The sequence below is a fragment of the Aquarana catesbeiana genome, linkage group LG02, assembly GCF_042186555.1.
Source record: "Aquarana catesbeiana isolate 2022-GZ linkage group LG02, ASM4218655v1, whole genome shotgun sequence".
In the NCBI taxonomy this organism is placed as follows: Eukaryota; Metazoa; Chordata; class Amphibia; order Anura; family Ranidae; genus Aquarana; species Aquarana catesbeiana.
This window is the reverse complement of record NC_133325.1, coordinates 28,517,999-28,537,811: the sequence shown is the minus strand read 5'-3', so window position 1 is coordinate 28,537,811 and position 19,813 is coordinate 28,517,999. Positions and strand designations below refer to the sequence as shown.

Genomic DNA, 19,813 nt, shown 5'->3' with positions numbered 1-19,813 from the left:
TCATGAAGGCCAAGGAAGGTTAGGTTATAAAAAATATCCCTCACAGAGCACTGTTCAATCCATCATCCAAAAATGGAAAGAGTATGGCACAACTACAAACCTACCAAGACATGGCCGTCCATCTAAACTGACAGGCCAGGCAAGGAGAACATTAATCAGAGAAGCAGCCAAGAGGCCCATGGTAACTCTGGAGGAGCTGCAGAGATCCACAGCTCAGGTGGGAGAATCTGTCCACAGGACAACTCCTGTCGTGCTCTCCACAAATCTGACCTTTATGGAAGAGTGGCAAGAAGAAAGCCATTGTTGAAAGGAAGCCATAAGAAGTCCTGTTTGCAGTTCACGAGAAGCCATGTGGGGGACACAGCAAACATGTGGAAGAAGGTACTCTTTTTGGCCTAAAAGCAAAGCACTATGTGTGGCAGAAAACTAACACTGCACATCACCCTGAACACACCATCCCCACCGTGAAACATGGTGGTGGCAGCATCATGTTGTGGGGATGTTTTTCTTCAGCAGGGACAGGGAAGCTGGTCAGAGCTGATGGGAAGATGGATGGAGCCAAATACAGGGAAATCTTAGAAGAAAATCTGTCTGCAAAAGACTTGAGACTGGGGTGGAGGTTCACCTTCCAGCAGGTCAATGACCCTAAACATACAACCAGAGCTACAATGGAATAGTTTAGATCAAAGCATATTCTTGTGTTAGAATGACCCAGTCACAGTCCAGACCTGAATTCAATTGAGAATCTGTGGCAAGACTTGAAAATTGCTGTTCACAGACGCTCTCCATCCAATCTGACAGAGCTTGAGATATCTTGCAAAGAAGAATGGGCAAAAATATCACTCTCTGGATGTGCAAATTTGGTAGAGACCTCCCCAAAAAGACTTGCAGCTGTAATTGCAGTGAAAGGGGGTTCTACAAAGTATTGACTCAGGGGGGCGCCATACAAATGCCCCCCCACACTTTTCACATATTTATTTGTAAAAAAAAAGTGAAAACTATTTATCATTTTCCTTCCACTTCACAATTATGTGCCACTTTGTGTTGGTCTATCACATAAAATCCCAATAAAATCCATTTACATTTTTGGTTGTAACATGACAAAATACTGTATGTAAAATTTCAAGTGGTATGAATACTATTTTTAAGGCACTGTATTTAATGTACAGTATGTGTAGCTTTGTGTACGGTGTGTGTATATTTTATATAAAGTGTATGTAACATGTATACAGTATGTGTAGTTTGTGTATTTTAAAGTTTATACCCGGTAAAGGTAACAGATTGTGATCTGTCGGTAAAGAGGAAGAACACCCAGTCGGTGTGTATGCACCATGATGTGTGTAGAGGTTGCTGATAGAGTTTATTATTTGTCAAGGTCTTTCATTTTTTTTTTTTTTTTCTTTAGATAAAAAATTTGATCTCCGAGTCTGATGATATTTACCAGATTCAACCTCTAATAGTATATACAGTATATATCTCTTCTGTCTGTTATTCTCAGAGTGGATTAGAGATTTTGCTCCCTAACCATACAGTTGGTTATTTATATTTACCACTGCATAGACATATTTAAGAATAAATTGCCTTTTATTTTAAACTTTACATATGAACTAAACTATACACCACACTTTTTTTAAAGTTATTATCCGATTAATCGATTAATCAAAATTAATCAAAACAATAATCAGCCAACTAATCGATTATGAAAATAATCATTAGTTGCAGCCCTACTGCTTTGTGCATTGACTAACCCCCTTAGACCTAGTCTGTCTGGACAGTATGGTCACTCACTGACTTGGCGCTACCCACAGGCAATTTAATTCTTCAGTAAGACACAGAAGTTGAATCCAATACAGTTTAATTATAGAAAAGTACAAGCATGGGCCACTCTTATGCCCTGTATAAAGGCCACACCTTTCGGGTGAAGAAGAGTAAAAAGTAATCGCCAGTGAGCTACCAAGTCCAAGTAGCCCCCTGCCGGCTGGTTCGGGAACCCAGAGTCGGTACAGCAGGCACTGTCCAGCCCGACCCACGTGGTGAACAAAGAGTACCTGGAGTGGAGCTTCAGCCTGGGATGGGTGTTGGGAGGAGACAGGGAAGAGGGAGAGCAGGGGGGATTGCAAGTGCTGCACCATGAGCCTCTGGGTTGTACTTGTACTTGCCCCCTGGGCCTAAAGTTGCCAGTCAGCCCCTGAGTACAGAGGATGTTTTTCTAGTCTTTTGAAGTGTAAGTAGATAATGAATTTGCTTAAAATTAACTCTGACTGAAAGAACATGGAAGAAATAGGGAGGGACTAGTTAGGACTGAACTAACTAGCATTAAACATGAGGGGAGGACAGAGGGAGAAACCAAATCACATTAATAAACAAGTTGTAGTGGCCCTAAACCACCACTTGGTGTCATCATACAACAGAATAATAGTAATCTGAAACTGGTAAATACAAAAACGGGAAAAATACAGAAAGGTGGGACTGAACACTGGCTGCAGCTATGTGTGCCATTACTGAGCAGTTTCTACCCCCAAGAGCAAAGGTTTCCAACCTTGTTTTCACTCGGTACCCCTTGGCAGCCAACTTGTATTAATTGTACCTCCCAATGAGGGTGGGGCAGAGGGTTTAATAGGGGTGGAGCCAATTGTGCTACGTGGGAGGGGTTTAAAGTGGGAGCAGTGAGTTTAATGTTAGTGGGAGGAAAAAATATTGACGTCAGTTGGTTGAAGGAGAAAAATGGAAGGCTGGGGGACTTTTGGGGTGTACCATATTGCAGTGATGTGCCCAGTGTTATCTTAGACCCAGTTTGGGGTGCAGCTTGTGACACTGCATGCCCTGGATCTGGGGTTTTGGGGCCGCTGTGGGTTGGAGGGCTAAGCTTCCCTCCATCATGGGTGTCTGGACCAAGGATGATGCAGATAGAGCAAGGGTATCGTCTGGTAGCTCACCTGTATGTTGCAGTCCAGGGAGGTTCACAACAGCTCCTTGAGTGCTCAATGGGGTGTGCTGAGGATTGGAGCAGGCCTTATTTTATGGAGGCACCTTAATAGACTGGAGGCCTGTGAGGGTCCTACCCTGAGGAGAGGTGGGTTGGGCCGATTATGGTGCGATTTATAGCTCACAATCCCTGTTCTACACCACTTCTTCTATGTGCCAGATTGCAGAAGGCAGCATCCGTTCTTAAGAGAAGCAGGGGGCATACCACTCCACCATAGCATGGCTGTTGGGAAGCACAGAGGTGGCATTCCTCTGTGGACCTTCTGTACACACTTACACCAGCCGCAGTCTTTTACTCAGTGGACCAAAGGAACAACATTAGTTCCCTGCCATTTTCTGCCTTTAAAAATATTTTCAAGTACCCCTGAGGTACTCATTCCCCAGGTTGGGAACCGCTGCCCCAGGGGGTCATTTTGGACCCACCACTCTTAAAAATTTGTGTAGTGAACGCGTTAAGTATTTATTGGGCATATGGCAGCCCACTTTTGTGAGTCTTGGCAGCTTCCCATTAAGTACCCTGTCAGTCAATCAGGGGCACCCCCTGCTTGGGCCGAGATTAAAAACGTCACTGCTTTTGCATTTTATCTCTCTTTTTGCATTTTCAGCACTTTGGACTGTTTGTAAAAACTAAAAAACTAACAGTGGCTTCTTTTCTCTCGCTTGTGAAGGATTGTGAAATCCTGGCAGGCATGCAGGCGGGTTGAGATGTGTCATTTTCTGCAGGGCGACAGACATGAAACCTCCTCTTCTCCCACATAAACCATTTCATGTGATATTTCATGAAGCTAATCGGGATTAGTTAGCAGTCAGGTGATAGATATGATGTATCCCTCCATTCTGAATCCTCTGTGCTAGGATAGAGTTAACCGTGCGCCTGGCGGGGACAGGGTTAAGACACAGCCGTCATATGATTTATAGCCAGACAGCGGATTATACTCTGGCAGGACATGATGTGTTAATATTTACTCAGCAGAGAGATTAATTCTTGCTGTTTCACAGGCATGGGGCCACACTTGCCACCCAGCAAGGAAAGAGTTAATCAGTTTATTAACCACTGCACCCGCTGTGGTGGCTGGGGACACTTAGGGTTTGCAGTAACAATTCAGTTTTTATGCCACGTTAATGCTACAAAGAGAGCGGGACAAATTACCCCCCCCCCCCCCACCAGGGTAGTCCGCATGCGCAATTAAAGGGCAATTTCCCTATTAAATAACAAATGAGAGTGGAGAAGACCAAGAGGCTAGAAGCAGCAGAACAGGACAGAACAGGCCCAGAGCATAGACTCAGCAGAATAGAATGAAACAGGTTGGGAGCCCTGACCTAGCAGAACAGGAAGGAATATTTCAGGATCCCAAACCCAGAAACACAAGACTGGACAGGTCAGGAGTCTAATTCCAGCAGAGCAGACCAAAAGCCATGTTCCAGCAGAACAAAATAGACCCAGAACCCAGGCTCAGAATGCGACACAGTCGAGATCCCTGATCCAATAGAAGAGAGTAGACCCAAAGCCCAGGTCCAGCTGAACAGGACAGAGTAGACTGGGATCTTAGGCCCAGTAGAACAGGGCAGAACAGGCTCAGACCCAAAAGAACAGGACAGAACATATCCAGGAGCAGCAAAACAGAATAGGTCCAGACCCAGAAGAACAGGACTGAACATACCTAGACCCAGAAAAACAGGACAGAAAAGGCTCAGAACTAGCAGAACAGATTAAGATCCCAGATCTAGCAGAAAAGCACAGAACAGACTGGGAGTCTAAACCCAGCAGAACAGGGTTCTCCAGGCCAGGACCCCAGACTGAGCAGAACAGGACAGAACATCTAACAGAATGGCAGAATAGGCCTAGAACCCAGACCCAGCAGAACAAGCCTACAGCCCTGATCCAGTAGAACAGGCTTAGAGCTCAGACCCAGGAGTGTAGGCTGAAAACCCAAACCCAACTGAAAAGAACAGAACAGGCCAGGTGCCCAAATGGAGCATAATAGGACAGTTCCAGATAGGTGTCTAAACTGAGCAGTACAGGACAGAAGGAGAGTTGAGACCCAGTAAAAGGACAGAACAGGCCAAGGGGTCCAACCTAGCAGAACATGCCAGAGCAAGCAAGAAGCCCAGACCCAGCAGAACACGAAAAGACATGCCCAGAACAGGCCAAGAGCCCAGACTCAGCAGAATGGGACTTAGTAAGTCTTAGTAACTGGACTTAGTAAGTCAGGAACCCAGACTCAACAGGACAGAGCATGCCCAGAACTGAGACCCAGAAGAACATGCCAAGAGCTAAGACCCAGCAGAGCAGGCCCAGAACCAAGACCTAGCAAAAAAATACAAGGAACAGCCCAAGAGCCCTTACCCAGCAGAACAAAAAAGGACACAGGTTCAGTCCCAGAAGAACAGGACAGAATGGATTGGGAGCCAAGACACTGCAGAACAAGACAGAGCAGGCTGAGAGCTTACCTTCCACACAATAGATCAGAGCAGGTCAAGAGTTCAGACTCAGTGAAAAAGAACAGAGTTTGCCAAGATCTTAGATTCAGCACAACAGGATAGATCCCATCTCTGACACAACAGGATAGTGCAGGCAAAGAGTTCACACTCAGTGAAACAGGAGCGAGCAAGATGGGAGCCTAGACCCAGCAGAACAGGTCAAAAGCCCAGACCCAGCAGAACAGGTCATAGCACGTCTGGAACCCAGACTCAGCAGAGCAGGACAGAACATGCCCAGAGTTCAAACCCAGCAAAACAGGCCAAGATCTGAACAGTTCAAGAACTCTTATTCAGCAGAACAAAAGAGGCCAACGTTCAGATGCAACAGAACAGGACAGAGAAGACTGGGAGCCCAGACCCAGAAAAACAGGTCAAAAGCCCAGACCCAGAAGCACAAAGGCAGAGCAGGTTAGGAGCCCAGACCCAACAGAAAAGGCCAGGAGCCCAGATTTAGCAGAAGAGGATAGAGAAGGCTGGGAACTCCGACCCAGCAGACCAGGACATAAAAGGCAGAGAGCCCAGACTCAGAAAAAAGAGGCTGACGTTATATATGCAGCTGGATTATTAGATGTAATCCCAGCAGAAGTGACCGGAGCTCTCCCACTGAGACACAGCACGGGTCTCTGGCTGCCAGCAGTCTCCTCCGTCATAGTTCTCCAGCAGAGATGGACAAAGCAGAACAGGAAGCTGATTGACTATACCTTCCTGATATGTTCTGAGTTCCTCCATGGGTTCCAGTTAATGACGAAGAGATGTCAGGCCCAGCAGGAGAAGCAGACGTGTCTGTATAGATATCGGATTTTCCACCAAGCAATGTATATTTCCACAGAGCAAAAAGACTAAGCAATATATTATACAGGAGACACAAGGGAGTAGCTGTGTGATTTTTCCACTAGGTCACCCGAGCCTGGGCAGTATGTGCTTACTTGACACCAGGCTAGGGACATTTGGCCAGTAGAGCAACAGTTTCATCTAATGATGCATTATCAACAAGTTCCTCACAAAATATTCTGCAATGTTTATCTCCATTACTATGAGGAGTGACATTTGGGAGAGGTTAGAGTGCCCATTGGGCAACAATGCCATTTCACCAGGGTTCAAATGGCACACACACCACTATAATTCAAGCCCACAAGATTATTTCCTTCTGATATTCCTAGATGAACTAATCCAGGCCAATATTTAACCCCCCTGGCTCAAAATTTTCATCCCTCATTTCATATGTCTAGGATATGCACCACACACTGAATTAAAGTGGTAGTAAACTCTAGTTGTTTCTTTTTAACTACAGGAAAGCTTATTATAAAACTTACCTGTAGGTAAAATGAATATCTCCTAAACATGCACCTTTTAGATGTTCTAGCAAGCAGCAGCCGGTGGTGTCACTGGCGCATGCACTATGAAGGAACAGCCTCCCCGTGCAATTCCTTCAAAGCTGTGTGCTGCGGCCCAGACTCACACGTGCATGCACTGAAGTAACTTCATTGCGGGTCGGCCATTCAAACGGCCGGAGTCTGCAAATCAGGAAGGAAGACTGGGTGAAGATGGAAGCTTCTGAGGGCTTGACGGTTGAGGGCTTCGTTTTAAGGTAGGTCTTTCATAATGTGCTAGTATGTGGTGCATACTAGCACACTATGATAGTGCCTTGCAGGGGGAAACTTTTTTTTCATTTTACTACCGCTTTAATGCAAACAAGCAGCGTGTGGAAGGGAAAGAGCCCCTGCCACGTTCTCATTACTGTCTATGTCCCTGCAAGGGAGATTTACTATTTTTATTTGTTCTGGTGACCACTACCAGTAATACACAAAATTTTAAGAAATCCAAAAAGTTACTTTTGTAACCAGAACAAGAGGTGAGGGTAAATCTTCCAACTAGAACATTGTCTAAAAGGGGAATTCCCCACACTTCGTTGAGATGCAAACATTCTATAAGGCCCCTTTCACACTGGAGCGGTTTTCAGGCGGTATTGCGCTAAAAATACCGCCTGAAAACCGCCCCTAAACAGCCTCCGCTGTTTGTTCAGTGTGAAAGCCCTCGGGTGCGCTCGCAGGACGGTAAAAAAAGTCCTGCGAGCCGCTTCTTTGGAGCGGGGAAGGAGCGGTGTATTCACCACTCCTAAACCGCTCCTGCCCATTGAAATCAATGGGACAGCGCGGCTATACCGCGGTAATACCGCGGCTATAGCCACACTGTACGAGCGGATTTAACATTTTTCGGCCGCCAGCGGGGGTTAAAACCGAACCGCTAGCGGCCGAATACCGCTGCAAGAACGATGGTACAGCAGCGCTAAAAATAGCGCTGTTGTACCGCCGACGCCCCCACCGCCCCAGTGTGAAAGGGGCCTAAGTAAATAAAGACTAGGGTGTCCTTTTATGAAACTGAGATCAGCAGCGATCCCGAGTCTCACCGCTGATCTCAGCTCATTACCAGTTTATGAAACTGAGATAATCAGTGGAGAACATGTTCTCCGCTGATTATCTTAGCACAGTGAGAATTTGTAACTGACTTCACAGAAACGGCCAGTTTATGAAGGTGCGATCTCAGCACCTCACTGGCGATCTGTGACAGAATTCTCACTTTCTGATTCACCATTTCAGAAGTGGAGAATCAGAGTGAGAAGCCTGAAACTGGTGAAATTTATAGTGTGTGTGTATATATATATATATATATGTATATGTGTGTGTGTATATATATATATATATACGTATAGATATAGATAGATATAGATAAATAGATATTTATTGATATATATAGACTATATCTATCTATAGATATATCTATATATAGATACATCTATTATATATATTTTTACACATATATATATATATATATATATATATATATATATATATATAGATAGATAGATAGATAGATAGATAGATAGATAGATATAGATAGCTATATAGCTCTCTCTCTCTCTCTCTATATATATATATAGATATATATATAGATATGTATAGATATATGTATATATTTTTTTTTAGATGTTCACGTCTCTGGCTGGGTTCACATTTGTGCGATGCGTGAACCAGCGTGATTCCTAAGCGGGTTTTCACATCGCACCTACATTGATATCTGCGCACCACTGCGGGTGTCAATGTAAAGTTAATGACACCCCCAGATCATTTCACAGATCGCAGTGCGAACTATGTAATGGTGCAGGAATCGGATCGCATGGGTGTTCACACCCAGTGCGGACCAAATAAAGGGTCCTGTACCATTTTGGTGCAAATGCAATATGATTTAGGGCCAGTTCCCACTGCTGCGGTGTCCGAGATCGGATGTGATTCGCACCGCACTTCAGTGCAAAATCACATCCGATCTCTGTGCAATGCGATTTCAGCCATACAGATAGTATTTCTAAATTTGCATTGCACTCGGACCAAACTCTTACAGGAACCTTTTTTTGGTCCACAGCAGAATCGGATCGCAAGGGTGTTCACACCCATGCGATTCGACTACTGTCCGAGTTTGCAGATCACACTGCGATATGCGAACTGATTTGGGGGTGTTAACTTTTAGGCCCAGTTCACACTTGTGCGATGCCGGACATCGCACAGGCATCGCATGTAATTCGCAGCACACTGCCATTCACATTACATGCGATGTCTGTGCGTTGCGATATCAGCTGTACAGATAGTATGGCTGATATCGCACTGCTTTCGGTGCAAACACGCACAGGACCCTTTTTTCTGTTCGGACCAGAATCGGATCGCATGTCCGGACTGTCAGTTCGCAGTGCGATATGCAAGCTGAACTGGGGGTGTCCTTAACAATGTATTGACACTCCCCAGCGATTCGCATATGGCAGTGTGAACTGACATGCGAGTCGGTGCGATGCGGGAACCCGCAGAGGATTCGCAGTGTTCTCGCATTGCACCAGTTTATCAATTTTTATGTTTATCAATTATGAAATATATTTTATTTTAATTTATTAATAAATATTTATACTTGTATACTTTATTAAAATTATTTTTTTAATGATTATAAATGTTATTGCATTTATATGAATGGTGTATAGCTGCATTACATATGTGCATTACATTCATTTACTATACACCATTCACATTTAAATAGGGACATGTATGATCTTTAAATATTGATAAAAACAATGTTTTTTTTATAATTAGGTTAATATATATTGTGTAGGGGGAATTTAACTTTATTATTTTATTAATATGTTGGGGAATAATGTGTGCTGATTTGTGTTACACTTTGTATTTTATGGTTCCTCATACTGTAATCCCGCTATATCACGCGAGATTACAGTGAGAGGAGCCATTCTCAGGAGTTCCCGGCGTTTGTAGATCGCTCCTCAACTCAACATGAGAAGCGATCTACACACTTTCATAAACAGGCACTCAGAGGAGAGCGATCTCCTCTGAGAATGCCTGAGAACTGAAAAGCGGTATTTTACCGCACTTTCATAAAAGGACACCTGTGTTCACAAAACAAGATGAAATGGAGAAATGATCTATAAAGGGATTTAGTTATTGATGATATAGCTAACAGTAGTTGGTCACATTCATTTTATGGGTTACATGAGCTGGATTCTAGACCACACCCAGGTAACCCTGGTTGGTGTACAAGCAGTGTACATCTACAATTACATTCCCTGTTTACTCAATTTAAATGAGTGTCAGAAACATTCCGCTAGCATTTATATCCACATGGGCAACTCAAGTCACTTTAATCATTATTGTGTCATAGCAGATGTTGACTGCCATAGGTTGTGATCAGATGTTTGCAAGTTATGGAAACATCATCTTCTTTAGAACTGAAGTGGCTGGCCTGGGATAAGGTACAAAACGTCTTCTACATTACTGAAGTTCAGTTGAATGGAGCCAACTACTACTAGCTATCATATTCTTATTAACATAATCCCATCACCATGGTGCAATGAAGTCAAGAGGCATAAAAGAGGCCACCTAGGTCAAACTGAAACTGGAACTGAAGTAGCAAAACTAGATGGGAAAACATGTGACTGTAAGGACTCCCTATATACAATAATACATTTCAGTGCAATTCACACTGGGTACAAGAGGGACATTTAGTCAAACGGCAAGTTGGTATTGAGTAGAGAGAACAGTATACCCAAGATAGCAGGCAAGCCACTGGCACACAGAACAAGGAACCCAAAGTTGCCAATGTTTTGGAAGCATATTCTCCCATTGTCGTGTTCCTTTAGCCTGTGAATTAACTATACATGACATTCTTGAACATCGATGCCCCTAAGGAATGAATTCCAAAAAGACATTCCCCAGATTGAGCCTGTATTGTCAGCGTGCATGGAACTGTTAGAAGAGGGGAGGTCTGGATAGCCGCACTCCAATAAAAACGCCTTTATTATGCAAAATAACAAAAGTACAAACCACAGCAGGGTACAGGGTAAGAAAACTGACGCGTTTCACGCTCTCAACGGTGCTTAGTCATAGCTATACAACCGCAAAACTTTGCTACAAATATATACTAGTGCATATTAAACATGTGATCAATTGTAAAATTAATTGAAGCTAATCAATTATTTAAATGAAATTTGGTTAATAACAAACATGTGTGGTTGAGTATAGGGGCACATATGTGTATCCAGGTAAATTAACTTAAAGTGAACCTGAAAAATCTAATAATTCATTTTATATAACTATAAGTGCTGGATGAATGTGCATGTATAGTGCTATAAAAAAATTGTGATTATTATTGTATAATGTTACTCATTCATATACATTTAATAAATACATCATTAGAGACATATACATATATATATAAAGTGCATTCGTGTAGAAAGGAAAAATATGTGTCTGTATCTATATAACAATTGTACAATGAAACACTAAATACCTAGAATGCTACCTATGTGTATATAGGTGTAAATATGAGAAATAAAAATTATTTGTATATGCACATGAAAAAATAGTAAATAATACATGTGTGATATAAAAACATAAAGTAAAATGTATATATCAAATACATGCACAAAATTCATTATATGCATCTGTACCCATTCATTTAGTAGCCACAAAAAGTTATAAAATCCGATATGAAATAAATTCAATGGTTTAAATGTTTTGATAATAATGTAATCATTTATATGGGATGGGCAAAAAGAGTGAATGGGTATGGAAAATATAGCAGAAACCTCAAGATTGGGAGTAAAGAGGAAGGAAGAACCATGAGAAGACTGGATGGACACTGTATATCAGAAAAAGCCATTCTATAAATGAGAATAATCTCTGTATTAAATGTATATGTAGATCAATGTAAATATAGAATAAACTGAGTGGGGCACAAGAAGTTGAGATAGATGTTTTAAAAAGAGGAAAATAGAGGAATATACATCAAAGCAAAGGCTGTAAGAATGGAACTGTGTTTGTGAATGGCAGCCTCTGTACTAACAAGGGAGAACCTGGGTTATTCTGAGCGGCCCCTCCTGGGGTGAGTGCTACATTAATGACTAGCCCTTTGCCCTCTGTCTTTTTTTGGTGCAGCTCCCGGGGCTAAGTTGTTCTTTAAAGGAGAAGTACAGCCAAAACTCATTTTGCTGTAGTTCTCTTGTGGATCACAGGAGTGCAGTTCGATCTGCACTCCTGTGACCCATTTTTAGCAAACAGCGACCTGAAGTTCACTGTCTTCTGACGTCACAGAGCCAGTCCAGGCTCAGGCAAGATCATGAAACTGGGGTCGGGATCCGCCCACATGCCTCAAACCGCTATGAGCCTGAGGTGACCACTCCCGCTCCCTCCACAGCCCAGCGCTCCAGTGAGTGAGGCGTGTGCAGAGCAGCGAGCTGCTTACTGACAGTAGCTCTCTGCTCTGGGAGCTGTGAGAACCGAGCAATCTGTCGTTGTTAGATCGCCCGGTTCTCAGTGTTAGAGCCGTTAGGGGACCAATGCTACATCCACCTAGGTAAGAATAAATCTGCAAAAACCCCAAACTTCTCTTTTAAGATTACAATACTGAATGGTGTACTTTACAATGTAGTAGCACAATGGTAAGCATACCCTACTATTTTATAGTAAAGTCCAATAATTGCACTGGACGTGCGTGGGAAATGCCCATTGTGCTCTTGTTTGTTATGACTTTCAAACTGTTGGAGGCCCTTTAAAATGTTAACACTTTCTGATATTTTACTGGGTACAGCTGCTCATGTCCATTTGTCATTTCACACACCTAACAGTCCCAAAGCCTGAAATGACATAAGGAATTTTACCCATCAGATACTGCTACAACAAATCGTGCTCTTTTCCAGCTCTTACAGCAAGCCAAAGTCGGTGAAAGAACCTTTCAGCACAACTTTCCATGGTTGTTAAATGGTTTGAAAGAAATATGTGTGGCATACAGACTCCTCCAATCACTTCCACAGCATGTACAGTATGTCACCTAACCACAATGCCCCACTTTCCGTCTTATTTTCCAACTATAATGGTTTAAAATGTATTTGAATGCATTAGTAAAGACTGTCTCAACCTTTTTAACATAGAGAAACCTCTGAAATAACTTGAAGATCTCAGGTAACCCCTGCAGATAATTACTATATCTACAGGTCACAGTACATTAGCACAAAGAGTGAGCTGAGATATAATAGTAAATCAAATAAAGAATGAGGCATACTTAGAATGTTTGACACCCAGTAATAATAATGAAATTAAACAAATAATATAATAATGTGGTCAATGGGAGAAGAACCCTCTTAAACTGGAGTTCAATGGGAGTACAGCTCCTTTACACCATAGGTCAGAGAGAAGAAGGCACTTTACATTGGTGATCAGTAGGAGGAATTCTCCATACATTGGTGGTCAGTAGGAGGAATTCTCCTTACAGTAGTAATCAGTAGAAAGAATGAACTTTACTTTTTTGGTAAGTGAGAAGAATGCTCCTTACATCGGTGGTCAGTGGGAGGAATATCACTTACATTGTTGGTCAGTGGGAGAAACACTCTTTACATTGGACGACAGTGGGAAGGATGCTCCTTACATTGATAATCAGCGAGAAGAATGCTTCTTAAATTGGTGGTCAGTGAAAAGGTTTCTACTTACATTGGTGGTCAGTGGGAAGAATGTCCCTTACATTGGTGGTCAGTGAGAAGAATGCTCCTTACATTGGTGGTCAGTGAGAAGAATGTCCCTTACATTGGTGGACAGTGAGAAGAATGCACCTTACATTGGTGGGCAGTGAAAAGAATGCTCCTTACACTGGTGGCCAGTGCACAAAACACTCCATACATTGGAGGTCAGTGGGAAGGATGCTCCTTACATTGATAGTCAGTGGGAAGAATGCTCCTTACATTGGTGGCCAGTGAAAAGAATGTTCCATACATTGGTGGCCAGTGGAAAGAATGCTCCCTATATTGGTGGTCAGTGCGAAAAATGCTCCGTACATTGGAGGTCAGTGGAAAGGATGCTCCTTACATTGATAGCCACTGGGCAGAATGCTCCTTACATTGATAATCGGTGGGAAGAATGCTCCTTACATTGGTGGACAGTGGGGAGGATGCTCCTTACATTGGTTATCAGGGACAGGAATGCTCTGTACATTGATGGCCAGTGTGAAGAATGTTCCTTACATTGATGGTCAGTGGGAAGAATGCTCTGTACCTTGATGGACAGTAGGAAGAATGCTCATTACATTGATAGTGAGAGGAAAGCTCATTAAATTGGTGGCAAGTGGGAAGAATGTTCCTTACATTGATGGTCAATACGAGGAATAATTTGTACATTTGTGGTCAGTAGGAAGAATGTGTCTTACACTGGTGGACAGTGGGAAGAATGCTCCTTAAATTGGTGGTCAGTGGGAAGAATGCTCCTTATATTGGTGTTCAGTAGGAAGAATGATCCTTACATTGGTGGTCAGTGGGAAGAATGCTCCTTACATTGATGATCAGTTGGAGGACCATTCCTTATATTGGTGGTCAACGGGAAGAATGCTTCCCCTAAGAGATAACCAAAAAACCACTGATGTAACTGGTTACTTATCTGAGCAACATGGATAGTTCATTGTTCAAGGAATCCCAAGCAACCTCTAGAGCAGTGATGGCAAACCTTGGCACCCCAGATGTTTTGGAACTACATTTCCCATGATGCTCATGCACTATGTAGTATAGTTGAGCATCATGGGAAATGTAGTTCCAAAACATCTGGGGTGCCAAGGTTCACCATCACTGCTCTAGAGGAATCCTAGGATCATGTAGAACCCTGGTTGAGAAAGACTGTCTTAGTAATTCAGTAATAATTTACATTTGGTTTCATGCAACCAAAAAAAATTTACAAGAGCTGAACTTTTATGTTGGCACTTCAAGGGAAGCTGAAGAAGTTTAGAGTGTCATATAATTGTCAGGGCAATGCTCACTGCACAGAACTGGTATACATGGCTGAAAAGTTTCTTCCAGTTGAGTAGGGTTGTCCCGATACCGATACTAATATCGGTACCGATACCGAGCATTTGCCCGAGTACTTGTACTCGGGCAAATGCTCCCGATGCTTCCGCCGATACCTGTACAGTCAGCGGTGATCGGCGCATGGGGGAGTTACAAGCTTCTCCCCCCCGCTGCTTTCAGCTGCTTTAGTGACATACAGCGGTGATCGGTGCTTGTAACTCCCCCACACGCAATCACTGCTGACTGTTACCGCATCCTCCATGCCCCCTCCGTTCCTCTGTCCCCCTCCGCTGTCCCCCTCCGTTCCTCTGTCCCCCTCCGCTGTGCCCCTCTCCTTCTCTGTCCCCCTCCGTTCCTCTGTCCCCCTCCGCTGTGCCCCTCTCCTTCTCTGTCCCCCTCTGTTCCTCTATCCCCCTTCGCTGTGCCCCTCTCCTTCTCTGTCCCCCTCCGTTCCGCTGTCCCTCTCTCTTCCTCTGTCCCCCTCCGTTCTGCTGTTCCTCTCTCTTCCTCTGTCCCCCTCCGTTGTGCTGTCTCTCTCCGCTGTGTGAATGGATAGAGTCAGCTGACTCTGTCCATTCATTAACTGAAACATTGTAATCTCCTGTGATTACAACGTTTCAGTTTATGAATGGAGAGGAGCCACTGTCTTCTCTCCATTCATTCTCAATGCAGCTGAGGCTGCAGAGAAAGGAACTGGGGAATCTCTAACCTCTGTCTCTTTCTCTGTCTCAAGGGGGAGATATCAGGGGTCTGTTAAGACCCCTGATATCTCACCAAAGCCCCCCAACAGGGCTGATTAAAAAAAAAAACACACATATTGCAATAAAGAATAAAACAAATATTATTGTAAAAAATAATAAATGTAAATAAAAAAAAACACACAGACACCGTTCACCCCACCCCCACCCCCCTAAAAAAAAAGAAAAAAAAAAAAAACACTGTCACGTGACATTAAAAAAAAAGTATCGGTATCGGCGAGTACTTGAAAAAAAGTATCGGTACTTTTACTCGATCCTAAAAAAGTGGTATCGCGACAACCCTACTGTTGGGTGTGGAAATATTTTAAATTGCAGTTAAATAACTTTTTTTTTGTAATTGCCTGTAATTTGTCACAGAGCCCTTTGTGGGAAAATGAAAGTCTTTGTTTCTCTGTTCTCCTAGGTCTCAGCATCGGATGCAGATAGTGGCAGTCTAGGAACCGTATCCTACTCTCTAAGCCCGGCAACCCCACCTCAGTTTCAGATCCACTCGGACAGCGGAGAGATCTGCCTCTCAGACATTCTGGATCGAGACGATGGAGAAAGATTCTTCCTGCTTCATGTGACCGCCACAGATGGGGTGAGAGGGCCTTGGGAGACAAGAGGAGCTGGGGAAAGCAGAGGGATGTGTAGGCAATGAGAATGGGGTATGGGATGAAAAAAAAATATACTGAGGAATAACGAGAGGATCAAAGGGCATTTCAAAGACAAATTCTGGAATGCAGGCAATGATTTAACCAGATCATAAAATATGTTCAGAACCGTATTTAGACAAGGTGCTGTCCTAGGCCTATCTGAATGATTATGTCCTTTTGTACAAGCTCTGCCTCTTGTGTCATCTGATTAAAACTTAGCCAAAGAAGGTACTGTTCGGGGCTCCATCAGAGGCATAACTTGAAGCTTGTGGGACCCGATGCAAAAGTTGACATGCCCCCCCCCCCGGCTTAAGAGTTTTGAGTTCCCAGAGTTCCTCCTTACATCAGAGGACAGGGGTCACCACTGGAGAATCAGAGGATAGGGACCCCTAGCAGGTCACTTGGCAGAGCTCCCCCCCCCCCCAAACACACTACACAGGGCTGAAATCACATTCCTTTACACAGATACAGCCTTCACAGGGTGTATCTGGCTTTTATGTTGCCGTTCTGACCTGTGAAATTCTCTGGTCGGATTGGCAGTGTAGTTGCAATAGGCAGATACACCCTGTGAAGATCATGGCCAACTGGCTGTGTTGTAAAGTAATGTGATTTCAGCCCTGTGGAGGAGGAGCAGTATAGAGTGCCATAATGGGAAAGGAGCTCAGCAGTCGGGCATTGCATCCAGGGTGGAGGGGGTGGTCAGGGCCTAGGGGCTTTGGGGGGGTGCAACTTAGATCTGGGGGGGGGGGGCAAAGCCGTGTGACACAAAATCTGGAGCCTGCAGCCCCTCAGGGAATGTTAAGGGATTTGTTTTAGCAATTTCTGAAGGTTTCTTTGTCAGTGTTGGGGGAAGGTTACCTCCCAGAGGTGTGTGTCTTCTCCCCAGTTGTCAGGAAAGTGGGGTAAGCAGACATCTCTGGGTGGGGGAAGTGCAAAGAATCCCAGCTGGTGACTAGGAGACACTGAGCGGTGTCTTACCTCACCAGTGACATCGGTCTCATCGTGGCTACAGGATGGCTCTCTTCTCCTCTTAACTCGCTGAGCTCGGTTACCATTCCATGTTGCCAGCACACAGCACAGACACTTCCCCATCCTAGGCTGTTCTCACCCCATGCTCCTCTCCATTCAGGAAATGGCTCACAGCTTCTCCCCAGCCAATGAGAACAGAGGGGTGTGGACTGTGGAAGGCAAAGTGGATGCCCAGTATTGGAGCGTGGCTGTGGGGCCCTAGGGCAGATCGGAGCTGGACTTTGTGGAGGATGTGATAATATGACAGGGAGCTGCAGTGCCCCCTGGGGCTAGGGGCATGGTTGCAATTGTGACCCCTGCAACACCTTATTCTACGCCCATGGCTCCATATTCACAACAACATTTTAAAGCTGAACTCCAGGCAAAGTATTAAATACACAGATTAAATATATTTAAGGAAGCTGTTTTACCTACCACATGGTTTGTAAATATGTGTGCTCCGGCACATATTACAGTCCTGCTTGACAGAAAAAGAAAACACAGGGCTTGTTCCTCACCTAGCCTGTGACTGGACAGTAAAAAGAAAAGCAGCACACTTATGCGCATGTCCTATGCTAGTATATAAGCACAACTTATTAGCTCCTTTTGCTGCTTCTCCCTTTACCAGTCTCAGCAATGCTGTATTGTAACTGCAAGAGTTTGATATCAGGTCAAATTTAGGTAATACACCAATTGCATTAAAAAAATAATATTGTATTATTGAATACAGAGCTGCATTCATTTGTGTCTTTTATATCTGCCCCAGAGTTCTGCTTTAGTAGTACTCACCAAAAAAAGAAGAGAAAGTTGTATGCTTCCTCTAAAAAAGGATTCTGATTTCTCTTACCAACCCCTGCACCCCTTTCCCTCTATATTTCTATATTTCTTATAACGGATTTAGCCACAAATGTCCAGAGGTGGAAGGAAAAAGGAAAAATAAGTAAAAAATGTATCACAATCTGTAAGTATTGTGCCATTGTGGTAAATACAGCTCTGGATACATTTGTAGACTATTAAATAAAAAAAAAAAAAAAAATTAAAAATCATGGTAATCCAAATACAGGCAGTCCCTGAGTTACGACCATCTGAGTTACGAACGACTCGTACTTACGAACGAAGGGAGAAACAGGAAGTGAGAGGGAAGTGAAAGGAAATTTAACTCTAGGAAGGGAAATTCACTCCTGTAAGAGTTAAAGTGCAGTTCCACCCTATTTTACAACTTGTGCTTAAAGGAATGACAACCCCTCCACCACTTGATTTTGGATAATGAATTTTTTTTTTTCCTTTTTACTTATCTTATGTGAAGTACTGAGTGTACTTCTGTCCTACCTCGGCCGTGGCCCAGGGCGTCATTTCCTCCTTCACCCCGCTGCCCTCTGGGACCTGTGTGCGTCCCAGAAGACAACGGGCCATTCAGAAAGCGCCACGCGACTCGCACATGCGCAGTAGGAATACGGCGGTGAAGCCTGAAGGCTCCACTGCCGGTTTCCCTTAGTTACAATGGCGGTGCCTGCACCCGGGCCGATGGATGGATTGGCCTCGGGGGGGGGGGGGTGGGGGGGATTGGGGGCGACATTGCGGGTTCCTTGGACAGGTAAGTGTCCTTATTAAAAGTCAGCAGCTACAGTGTTTGTAGCTGCTGACTTTAAAAAACAAAAAACAAAATTGTGGCTGGAACACCACTTTAACATGGGAAAAATGTGTCTCCACTGAAGCTTTATCACCAATACTTGTTTCCACAACAACCCAAAACAAAATGTTCAAAATCCAATTATCGCAGGAACATAAAGTAAGTTGAAATCTTCTGAACAGAAACACAGACAGCAAAACAAATTTTACAGGGGTGGTAACCCTTCCATATGCTATTCAAAAAACTTAAAAATATATTTTTTGGCTGGAGTTACACTTAAAAAATATACCTGTTCCAACATACAAATTTGACTTAAGAACAAATCTACAGACCCTATCTTATCTGTAGTCATAAAATCCAGAATTCATTTCTTTAGCTCTGTAAACCAGAGACTACCCCATGAGTTCTAAAAACCAAAGAGATAAACGGGTCCCAACATACTGTATATATAATAAGTCTAACGATCCAAATAATCAATCTGTCAGTGCTCAGACCCATATTATATATCCACCTCCAGTCCTTAGACACAGAGAATAGGTCAATCAGTCCCAAGAACCAGAAAAGTTAGTAGTCCTACTGAAGTGTGGGCTTGGACTGGATCGAGTAACACTTCGGCGAATCAAACCAACAAATGTTTCTACAACTACCGTTAGCAAGGAATGGTATTTGATGATCCATTAATACTTTGAAATAAGTACTAGAAACCAGTTTTGGTAAGCAATCTTAGTCAGGCGGACATCTCCCTGAGAATATCAATAAATGACTCTTCCACGCTCTACTTTCCCCCTCTAAGCTGTCAGCATCTAAATGGGGGATTTATCCAGAAATATCCAAAACCATCATTAGAGTGTTTCTCTCTCTACCCCTATATCGTATACCCAATCTCCTATTTATTAGACTCTGTTCACACCTAGGCGTTTTTGGGTGTTTTTCTCCTCTAATGCCC

At 43.5% G+C, this 19,813-nt stretch overlaps 1 protein-coding gene across 2 annotated transcripts in view; it reads left to right on the top strand.

Annotated features, from left to right (window-relative positions):
* Positions 1-19,813, top strand: part of DCHS1 (dachsous cadherin-related 1) — a 106,717-nt gene that overhangs the window by 34,243 nt on the left and 52,661 nt on the right. For both annotated transcript variants that reach the window (XM_073612704.1, XM_073612703.1), the window contains one exon: positions 15,998-16,174. In XM_073612704.1, coding sequence (XP_073468805.1) covers positions 15,998-16,174 — 177 coding nt within the window. The remainder of the gene's footprint in view (positions 1-15,997; positions 16,175-19,813) is intronic.